The sequence below is a fragment of the Colobus angolensis genome, unplaced genomic scaffold (assembly GCF_000951035.1).
Source record: "Colobus angolensis palliatus isolate OR3802 unplaced genomic scaffold, Cang.pa_1.0 Scaffold561, whole genome shotgun sequence".
In the NCBI taxonomy this organism is placed as follows: Eukaryota; Metazoa; Chordata; class Mammalia; order Primates; family Cercopithecidae; genus Colobus; species Colobus angolensis.
This window is the reverse complement of record NW_012119166.1, coordinates 46,270-57,660: the sequence shown is the minus strand read 5'-3', so window position 1 is coordinate 57,660 and position 11,391 is coordinate 46,270. Positions and strand designations below refer to the sequence as shown.

The 11,391-nt window shown below is 43.1% G+C and overlaps 1 protein-coding gene across 1 annotated transcript in view; it reads left to right on the top strand.

Annotated features, from left to right (window-relative positions):
• Window positions 1-1,537: 1,537 nt before the first annotated feature.
• SHCBP1 (SHC SH2-domain binding protein 1) overlaps window positions 1,538-11,391 on the top strand; it is a 49,712-nt gene continuing 39,858 nt past the window's right edge. The window contains exons 1-4 of the mRNA XM_011961654.1: window positions 1,538-1,907; window positions 4,702-4,869; window positions 5,347-5,462; window positions 6,942-7,150. Of these exons, the coding sequence (XP_011817044.1) occupies window positions 1,805-1,907; window positions 4,702-4,869; window positions 5,347-5,462; window positions 6,942-7,150 (596 nt within the window). The 5' untranslated portion in view covers window positions 1,538-1,804. The remainder of the gene's footprint in view (window positions 1,908-4,701; window positions 4,870-5,346; window positions 5,463-6,941; window positions 7,151-11,391) is intronic.

Here is an 11,391-nt window from a genome sequence, read left to right as displayed (position 1 = left end):
GTCCTGGTAAGGCCCCACCTTTCGGCCAGGGAGGCCCTGAAGGCTGGGAGCCACGCTACCAATCCAGCAGACTGGGGTGGGGACTTGTGGTGTCTCTTCTGGGCGCACCCATGGCCACTCATGGACCAATCAGCACGCACTTCCTTCCCTCTGAGGTCTGTAAAAGCCCTGGGCTCAGCCAGAGTAGGGCAGAAGACAGCCAGACATCCAACAGAGTGGAAGTCACTTGAGATCCTCCCACCTCAGCCTCCCAAGTAACTAAGACCACAGCTGCATGCCACCACACCCAGATAATTTTTTTTTAATTTTCATTTTGTAGAGGTGGGTTTTCACCATGTTGCCCAGGCTGGTCTCAAACTCTTGGACTCAAGTGATCTGCCTGCCTTGGTCTCCTAAAGTGGCGGGATTACAGGCATGAGCCACTGTGCTTAGCCTGGTTTGAGTAATATCTTGATGGTTGATGAAATATTTGGTAATTGGATGAGAAGAGAACTGTGTTGTCTCCAGTGATGATGCAAATGGGTGACAAGAAATGCTGCCATTTGTGAGGTTTGTGGGCAGCAAGGTTGAAAAGGAGAATAATGAGAAAGCTAGCGTCGTCCTCAAGGCCTGTTGTTAGTCTTGATTATTGTTTTCTGTGTTTTTACCTCATGGTGCTCAATAAGTATTTGTTCAGTGAGCAAATAAATGTAAGGTTAGATTCTGCAGACAACAGTCAAAGAAATCTTGCTTCCTGGAAAAGTTAGCCCAATTAAGTGCAGGTTTCCACAGTCACCCCTCCTTGCTCCTTTTATTTCAGCTGTAAGGGATCGGAGAGACTTTAGCCCAAGGTGTTTCTTCAAAGCAATAAGTGGAAACGTTTCCCTGCGTTAAGACTGCACAGACTAACTGTCATGACCAGGATCTTGGTCCCCCATGGACACATCCCACATGGTGTCCTGGTAACCTGAGCTATCTAGGGCTGACCTCATCATTCTAGCAGGGATGGCCTGGCAGAGACATTAAAGGGTTTCTTCATGGAGTCTGGCTGGTTTCATATCCTGGCTTTGCTGGGTTAGATTGGAGAAGCGACTTAACTTCTTAGTGACTCCATTTGCTCATTTGTAAAATGGTTGTAATAATAGCTCCTGTCTCATAGGATCATTGTGAAGATTAAACAGAACAATCCAGGTAAAGCATGCAGGAGGGTGTCTTGCACACAATATGCAGTAAATGTTAGCAATTATGATGGAGATTATAGTTGCCTTTGATTAATCCAAATTAACAAATTTACTTACTAAATTTAATTTGACATTCTTTGAAAATATGCGCTCTCTCTCTCTCTCTCTCTCTCTCTCTCTGTGTGTGTATTGAAAGACAGAGAGAGACTGGTGTTCGGTGGTGAAAAGTTTTGGGCCCACGTAGACCAGCATCCTTTTCAGTTGAAGTTGTGCTTTTGGGAGGTGAAATAACTTGCCCAAGGCAATACCACTAGGAATAGCCCAGATAAGTTTAAATACTATGTTTTTTGACTCTCAACCCAGTGACTTTTCCACTATATCTAATTTCCAGGCATTGCTCGTTCGTTTTTTCCGAAAATCATTCCAAGTTATGTCCCAATTCGACTTTCTTCAACTTCATCCCAGAAAAGCAAAGGCCGGGCACTTCAACAAGAACAGCTGTCAGCCTGGGGCGCCGCGGCGGGGTTGGTGGGGGCTGGAGCGGGGCCGGACTCTAATTGGTCCACGGCCTCGGCGCGACTATCAAATCAGCAGAGCCTGAGTCATCACGTCATTGCCTGGGCGACGGTCCGCGGAAATTTGAAATGGCTGACGGATCGCTGACTTGCGGCGGTCTGGAGGCGGCGGCCGTGTCGCCGGAGCGCACTGGCTGGGCGGCCGAGCAGGAGCCGGCGTCTCTGGAGAAAGGTGAGCTCTCCATGCCGGGCCCGAGGTGCTGCCTCTGAGCGGAAGCCTGGGGCGTCGGGACCCTCGGAGGGCGCCTGGGTCGCGGGCCTTCCGGACCCGTCTGTCCTGGGTGGCGGGAACGGCGGCGCGCGGCCGGGACCCGTGACCGGACGTCAAAGTCGGGCGGTACCGGGGGGTGAGGGACTCCCTCTCTTCCCTCTCCCCATCTCCCCCTGTCTCTGCACTCTCTGGCCTCAGCCCGCCCCGAGATTGGAGGGAGCTGGATTGGTCTAGGAATTCCCAATCCAGATGGGTTTTGCGGAAACTGTGCGTTTACCGTTGCTCAAGGGGTCATCTTTTTCATCTGCATCTCAAAGGAGATCACGAACCACACTTCCCTTTTCCACAGAAGAGGAAAGCTTGAACCCTTGGTCTGCATGGCTGTCCTGTCCACGGAGGGTAGTGACGTGTCCAAAGTGAGGAGCGCCAACTTGGGCCAGAGTCCAGAGATAGAGCCGGGGTCTCCTAGTTCTCTGCCCTTTCTTCCTCCTCATAGAGTTTCGTTACTTTTTTTTTTTCTGGTATTTTAAGCTGGTTCACGTTTTTACGTTAACACTTTCCGTTGTATTGTGTAGCAGAGTCCCAACAAAGTGAGAAAACAGAAGTGTGACAATTTCACTGTTAACCCACCTCTCCAAGTGGCAAAAGTCACTTGGCTTCAGTTTTCCCATCTGGAAGACTAAGCCAATGGTTGTACTTGTGGTGAAGAGGAAGTGAATAAAGTTTTTAAAGTGGTTGCAAAAATAAATACTGCATGACATGTCTTATATGGGGAATCTAAAAAAGAGGAAGTTTCAGAAAGAGAGTAGAGTGGTAGTTGCCAGTGGGTGGGGGGAATGGGGAGATTCTGGTCAAAGGGTCCAAAGTTTCAGTTATGCCTCATGAATAGTTCTGGGGATTTGATGTACATACAGCATGGTGACTATAGTTAATAATACTGTATTATTATTACAGTATTAATAGACAATGACGTGATGATGCAATGACGACGCAAATTTTGCACTTGAAATTTGCTAACAGAGTAGATCATAAGTGTTCACACCACACACACACAAAAGGTAATTATGCGAGGTGATGGAAATATGAATTCACTTTACTTTGGTAATCATAATGTAAAGGTATATCAAAACATCATGTTACACACTTTATTTTTTATTTTATTTTTTTGAGGCAGAGTCTCACTCTGTTGCCCAGGCTGGAGTGCAGTGGCACACAATCTCAGCTCACTGCAACCTCCGCCTCCCAAGTAGCTGGGATTACAGGTGCTCGCCACCACACCTGGCTAATTTTTGTATTTTTAGTAGGGACGGGGTTTCACCGTGTTTCACCATGTTGGCCAGGCTGGTCTCGCGCTCCTGACCTCAGGTGATCCACCCACCTCGGCCTCCCAAAGTGCTGGGATTACAGGCGTGAGCCACCGCGCCTGGCCATCATGTTATACACTTTAAATGCATATAACTTCTTTATGTTAATTATACCTCCATAAAGCTATACAGAATGGTGCTGGAAAAAAAAGAATGGTGCTGAAGTACTACTGTTTCTTTAGTAAACATACATTATGTAATAGGCACTGTTGTAAATTATTAACAAATAATCTTCTTAATTGAAGTAGGTGTACTATTTTTATCTTTCCTTTATAGACGAGGAAACTGAGGCACAGAGTGATTGTCACATAACCAGTGAGGTACTGATGCCTTCTAAGGCTCATGTGCATCAGTGCTTGTGAGCAGTAGACCCTTGAGTACACTTTGGTCATCTGTGGGTCAAGTACTTCTGGTGGCCTGAACAGGGACAAAGAAATGGAAGGAAGGAGGAAAGGGAAGGAGAAAATCAAGGGGAAGGGAGAAAAAGGGTATCTGCTAACAGCTCAGTTACCTTCCCTGAAACCACTTCTGGAAACTACTCTACATTCTAAATGCTACCCTTTTTAGCATTGCTTATTTAGTAGTTGTTTCATTTATTAAAAACATCTTATTACACAGAATTAGATATGCCACTGGCTGAATCATAGCTTATGAAACATTATATACAGCCCAAACCTAATGTGATTTGCATTTTCCGATCTTTTCCTTAGACAGAGTCATTGAAATCAGTGAGGAGGAACCTAATAACCTTATTGAATTAAACCTTATGGATTATTAAGACTCTCTCATCCCTGCTTATTGAGGGGTGATTGACAGACTGATATTGTAGGAAATAAAGGGAGGGTTTAACCCATCTGAGAGGAAGTCAGCTCCCTTTCTTAAAGGAGCTTTATGGAATTGTTTTGGAAATAAATAACTGAGATACTTGATTATTATAACGTGCTAACTGCAGTATAAATCACAGGCTGTATGCTTTGCTGTAGTCACAGAGACTCAGGAGGCTGAGGCAGGAGGGTAGCTTGAGCCCAGGAATCTGAGGTTGTGGTGAGCTATGATTGCACGACTGCACTCCAGCCTGCGTGACAGAGTGAGACCGTTTCTAAAACAAAAACAAAAACAAACAGCCTTCTGCTTCCCCGCAAAACCTCACAGAACAACAACAAAAATCTAACTTTGAAAGATCTTAAATTCTTATTGTTTTGAAGTAGAATTTGCATTTTGAAATCTTTTTAAGTTTGGAAAACTAGTTTCTTCTGACAGTGGTAGAGGTAAGTAGACCATTCATATTCAAATTCTTGTTTGTATTTTGTTTGGGATTTCTATGCAAGGATATGAAAATAGAAGCATTCAATAAGACACTGGAGCTTGCTTATTTTTGCTTTTTTTTTTAGGTTTGTTCCAAGATGAAGATTCATGCAGTGATTGTAGCTGCCATGATAAACCAGGTTCTAGTTTACAAAGTTTTATGCCTGAAGGAAAAACCTTTTTCCCAGAAATTTTCCAAACAAATCAACTTTTGTTCTATGAGCGATTCAGAGCCTATCAAGATTACATTTTAGGTGAGTAGGTTTTTTGCTTTTTTTTTTTTTTTTTGAGATGGAGTTTTGCTCTTGTTGCCCAGACTGGAATGCAATGGTGTGATCTTGGCTCACCGCAACCTCCGCCTCCCTGGTTCAAGCGATTCTCCTGCCTCAGCCTCCCTAGTAGCTGGGATTACAGGCATGCGCCATGACACCCAGATAATTTTGTATTTTTACTAGAGATGGGGTTTCTCCATGTTGGTCTGGCTGGTATCGAACTCCCAACCTCAGGTGATCCACCTGCCTTGGCCTCCCAAAGTGCTGGGATTACAGGCATGAGCCACCATGCCTGGCTGGTTTTTTCCATCTTTTATCTTTTTAGTTTACAAGTAGATTATTTGTTTCAGTCCCTCAGATTGCCAGTTATTGTTTCTGAGAAAGTGGATTTAAGTGGATTTATTGACTTCCCTCTGCTTTATGTATTCTCAATTCTTCTTGTGTTTAATTTGTTTGTAGCTGACTGCAAGGCCTCTGAGGTACAGGAATTCACAGCTGAGTTCTTGGAGAAGGTCCTTGAGCCATCTGGATGGCGGGCAGTGTGGCACACTAACGTGTTCAAGGTACTGGTTGAGGTAAGGTTAATTTTGTTTTTAAGACCTTTGTCTGTAGCTATAAGCACTTTACTTCAGACTGTTATAGCCTAAGTGCTTATTTTTGATTAAAGTTTATGAGCTGATTCAAATAGCATGTGTTTCACATCTAATTGCCATGTTGCAGGAAGTATTCTGCAAATTTTAAAGGCAACTGAGGAGTTGTTACCAGGGAATTAAACTGGTTTAAATTAATTAAAAGAAGGTATTTGAGATCACTTAAAAAATTAGGCCTAATTATGAAGTTAATGGTTTCAAAAAAGTTTTTAACTTCTTAATTGTAATTCGTTAAGCAGCTCAAACCTAAGAGGCATTTTTATTTATTTATTTATTTTGAGATGGAGTCTCACTCTGTTGCTTAGGCTGGAGTGCAGTGGCGTGATCTTGGCTCACTGTAACCTCTGCTAAGCGGCATTTTAAAACTAGCCCATTTTTTGCATAGCAAATTTGTTTATATGTGGTTAATCTCTTGACAGTGTGTCCCATTGCAGAATGTAAAAACAATCTTATTTTTCACCTGACTAGGCCTTTTACATTACATTTGCATTCTAATTACAGCTTTGAATTTTTCTCAGTGTTTGTTAACTGACCACAAAAAGCCCTAGTAACCTAAAATGTCAAACCAGGGTGTGTGAATACAAGTTGTTGCTGCAGCTCCCTTAGAAAATGGCATCACATACTGCAGTGATTATGTACAAGGCAGTGGATTGCAGCTATTGCTTGTGAGTTTTAAAATTTTGGATTATGCTAATATTTTTTGGTTGAAGTTCAGGCCTATTCATTTGGTTATGATAGGGCCCCCCCTGCCAGTCAGTTCTTTGAAAACAATCAAAGTCATTGTTTCAGAACAGAAGCCTGCCATTTCTCTGCTTAAAACTCCTAATGCATTGTCTTTACCAAGGGCTTAGTATTGGCTTTATGGCTTCTCATTGTATAGAAAACACGTAAAATCCAAGCTCCTTCAGATGTCCTTCATGTCCTTGTCTTGTTGCCTCTCTCTCTCTCACCTCATGTCTTGCTGCTCCACTGCACACCACCCCCCTCCTCCGTTTCCTCCCTTTCGCCCCAGCAAGAAGGACTGCCTTCCTGCTCCTTCAGCTGGCAGGCCTGTCTCTGGCACAGGCCTTTTGCGCTTTCCCTGCTCTTCAGGTGCCACTTCCTTCTCATCCTCTTCAGCTTGGCTCAGAGCTGATTTCCTTGGCCATCTCAGCAGAACCAGATCCCCACCCCTGCTAGTTATTCTCTATCACCTACTCGTTATCATTGTGTTTATCGATCTTCCTCGTTACAGTGTAAGCTCCATGAGGGTAAGAGCCAGCCTGTCTTGTTCATCCTTTGTATTATGGGTAAAGGCTCCCCACCCACGTTGCATGCTTTTAAAAAAATCAGGTTGTCGGTAGTCTTATAGGTGTATCTTAATTTTGATTTCCATGTGTTAAGTCTCATTATTTTAAATTTCAGGCCACAGATGTGGACTTTGCAGCCTTGAAGGCAGTGGTGAGGCTTGCTGAACCATACCTCTGTGACTCTCAAGTGAGCACTTTTACCATGGAGTGCATGAAGGAGCTCCTCGATCTGAAGGAATATCGGTTGCCCCTGCAGGAGCTCTGGGTGGTGTTTGATGATTCGGGAGTGTTTGACCAGACAGCCCTTGCAATTGAGCATGTCAGGTAGGAAAAGAAGTTGAGAAAAATAACCTTGTGGCCAGAAACTTTGGATGAAATGAAGTAATTTGGTCTGTGTTAGACCCAGATTTAAAACTCAGCTGTAAACTTGGTCATTGCAGTATTTAAAAATATCCAAAGATAGGATAATCTTTTTTAAATTAAAAAAATTAATATCTTAAATCGTTTTTTTCTATTTTTAATTTTGAGACAGAGTCTTGCTCTGTTGTCTAGGCTGGAGTGTGTTGGCATGATCTCGGCTCACTGCAACCTCCACCTCCTGGGTTCGAGTGATTCTCCTGCCTCAGCCTTCTGAGTAGCTGGGATTACAGGCATCCACCACCATGCCCGGCTAAATTTTGTACTTCTAGTAGAGATGAGGTTTCACCATGTTGGCCAGGTTGATCTCAAACTCTTGACCTCAGGTGATCCACCTGCCTCTACCTCCCAAAGTGCTGGGATTACAGGCGTGACCCACCATGCACCTGGCCTAAAAACGTTTTAAGTCATTTTATGATAATTTCAAACTAATAGAAAAGCTGACAAAACTAGGATAGTTGACTCTTGAATGATGCGGGGGTTAGGGGTGCCTATCTCCTCTGACCCCTACACAGTCAAATATCTGAGTATAACATTTGAGTAATATATAATGACCATAATGTAAATAATATTGCTGGGTGTTTTGTAGTATAAAAAGTACTTTCCATTTTCTATACCATTAGTAAGTTAGCCTAGTTTTGCTGAGCTTAACTCGAATGCTCTGCAAAGAAGCAGAATGTTTCAGGCCCTGCTGCCAACATCTTACGGACAGTTTCTAATTGTATGCAAGAACATTTAACCCTAGATGTTCAGTATTGGGCCAAGCAGAGTGAATCTAAAGAACCGGTTTCTGTCCAGAACCCAAATAACTCCCTCTATTTTTCTCATTAAAAAAAAAAAATCTGTCAATTGAAACATTTGAAGATAAAGAGATAACTGATAAGTTTAGGAAATTAGGAATCAGAGAGCTAATCTCTATTGGCATAGAAGTTGGTAGAAAAATAAGTATCTGGCATGTTATTTGGTAGTATTATTTGAAGAGGAGCCTGGTTAAATGTACACTGCATTTTGAGGGCTGAGATTTGGGTCAGTGCCCAGAGAAGGTCAAATTATGAGGGATTTCATTCGTTCATTGATTCAATAAATATTTGAGTGTCAGGTCCTTAGTCAAGGGTGGAGTATGTCTGGTGCATGAGACACACCATCATCAGGGAGCTGTCAGTCTAAAGGTGGGAGATGAGCCTTGATGAGATAATCACACACAGATGTCTGCATGATTGGAAATAGCAGTCAGTGCTGTGAAGAATTACAGAGTGTCCTAAGATTAGGTCAAGTTGCTGTTCTAGGGTTATTTCCTGCAATAATGACATTTGAACTTGGGTTAGCTGGGTGAAAGGGGAGGCAGGGGTGGGGAAGGGAAAAGATTTAGGAGCTCAGTGTATTTAAGGAGCTGAAAGGCCAGCATGGCTGAAACACAGACAGTGCTGGGAGAGACTTAGAAAATGAGATTAGAGACGTTGGCAGGGGCCAGACAGTGTGGGGCTTTGTTAGCTGGTTAGTCATTTTTGTCTTTAAGGGCAGTGGGAAGCCACAGAAGGATTTTTATTCTTGGGCAAATATGACTAGTTTTGTGTTTTGTGTTTTTATTTTTTTGGAAACAGGGTCTTATTCTGTTGCCCAGGCTGTAGTGCAGTGGTGCAGTTATGGTTCAATGCAGGCTCGAACTGCAGGGCTCAAGTCATCCTCTTGCCTCAGCCTCTGGATCAGCTGGGATTACAGGCAAATGCCACCACTGCCCAGCTAATTTTTTGACACAATTTTTCCGTAGAGATGGGGGTCTTGTTGTGTTGCCCAAGCTGGTCTTGAACTCCTGGGCGCAAGCAATCCTCCCACCTCAGTCCCCTAAAGTGCTGCTTTGTGTTTTCAAGGGTTCATTGTGGCTTCTGTGTAGAAAAATAGTGGGAGATGGAATTGGGAGTCCTGTTAAGAGGCAAGAGAGAGGACTAGAGTGGGGATATGGAGAGGACAGATGGAGGCTTACTGAGAAAGAATGACTGGGACTTGGTCGAGTGAATATCAGAGATGAGAAGATGTGAATGAAGTGAGAGAAGTCAAGGCTGACTTACATGTTTCTGGCTTGAAAGAATCAACACTGGGGGAGGTGCAGGTGGGAATGATGTGTAGATGCTTGGCATGGTACTGGTGAGGATGACATTGGAGCCGAGTCATGTAATAGAACTGTAAGTTCATCATGTGGAAAAGGCGGAAGGCACTTCTGGCTGCTTGACTAACAAGTTACATGGAGGTTTTAAAGAGCTTGTGAAATTGAGAGTTTATGTACAACGGCTCTGAGGCAGGAGAGGTGCAATAGGGCCAGATTATGAATCTATTTATAGTACCACATTCAGGACTTCTTTTTGAGGGCTAAAAGGGAGCCAGCAGAGGTTTTTTTAGTTGAGTAGAGGTGTGCTTAAGTTCATTACAAAAAAAAAAAGACTCCACTAGAGGGTGAAGGGACTAATAGCCCAATCTACAGTAATTAGGAGATGGCTGGTTTCATTTTCAGTGCTTCCTTTTCACAGCAGAACTTCTTGAAAGGGTTATATATAATCACAGTCTGTACTTGCTGGCGTCCCAGTAACATTTCTACCCTGACCTCATCTCTGAAATTGTGCTCAAAGACTTCTATGTTCTTGTATTCAGTCGACATTTCACTGATCTCATCTTGCTTGACCTCTTGACATTCTAGGTATTTGATCATTCCCATCTTCTTAACACACTCTCTTCTCAGCTTTTGGGACACCACTCTTCAGCTGGTGTCTTACTGGCTTGCTGTCTTACGTCATCTTGGCCAGCTTTTCCTCTCATGCTCAAACTTTAGAATGTCGGAGTTACCCAGGGATCAGTTCTAGACCATCTACTGTTTTTTCCCTAATCAACCTTGGAAACACTTTGGAATCACCTGAGGAATTTCTTTATAAAAGTATTCCAACTAATACATGAAGAAAGTGATAGAATATCAGTATTTTTTAACCACTAATGAAATAAAGGTTCTAGACAGTGAACATCAATGACTGCTGCAACCATTAGGGAAAGAGAACTTTATAGAGGATGGATCAGGCTGACAACCTATATCTGTTGATCAATCTTAACCTCACAAAAAGACTTGGCCAGGCGTTTTAGTAAAGTCCTCAGTTACTGTTGTTGGTAGGTTCTTAGAAACTGCAATGTTAATGAAACCAATTTTACCATAGACTGACTGAAACAAAAGTTAAAGTTTCTACAGCATATTTCTGGTCATGAAAACATCATCAAACTTCTAAATAAAGACCCCAAACAATTCTAATCTTAAACATTGAAATAAATATGAACTATACATGCATTAAGAAATATTAATGCAAACAAGATAATTATTGACCCAGTTTCCAAGTTTTGGTGAAACAGTGAGTGACAGTGGTCATTGTGGTGTTGCGTAAATGAAGGAATAAATGTTGGCAAAGCGGAAATTATAAGGAGCACTTCCTACCATCACCCAGTTCAAAACAATGATAAACATGGTGGGCTCGCTGAACAATTTCATGCCACAGCATTGATTGTTGTACATTTGTATGATTATTGTATACTTTATGAATTTTTGTTTGACAGTAATTTGTATTCATTCACTTTCCAACCTGTTTATTCCAGTTCAGGGTTGCAGGTGGCCAAAGCCTGTTCCCGTAGCTCAGTGTACAATGCGGGAACCAGCCGTGGACAGGAGCCCATTTCATCACAGAGTGCACTGACACACAATCACACTCAGACTGGGACAAGGCAGACGCAGAATGCACCTCATGCATACATCTTTGGGATGTGGGAGGAAATCAGAGTACCTGGAGAAAACCCATGCGGACATGGGAAAAATGTACACACTCCACACAGACAGTGGCTTTGGCCAGGAATGAAGCTCTGCTCTTCCTGCTTCTTGACTGAAGTACATTACACCTCCCTTGAAGTATTCTTGCAAAACATCCTTCCTGAAGCCCCTCAGGTCCGTAGATCTTACTAGAAATAACATGAAGTACATGTTGAATGACCCATGGGGACTGGGTGCACCTGTAATCGTAGCACTCTGGGAGGCCAAGGCAGGCGGATCATTTTAGCCCAGGAGTTTGAGACCAGCCTAGGCAACATGGCGAAACCCCATCTCTACTAAAAATACAAAAATTAGC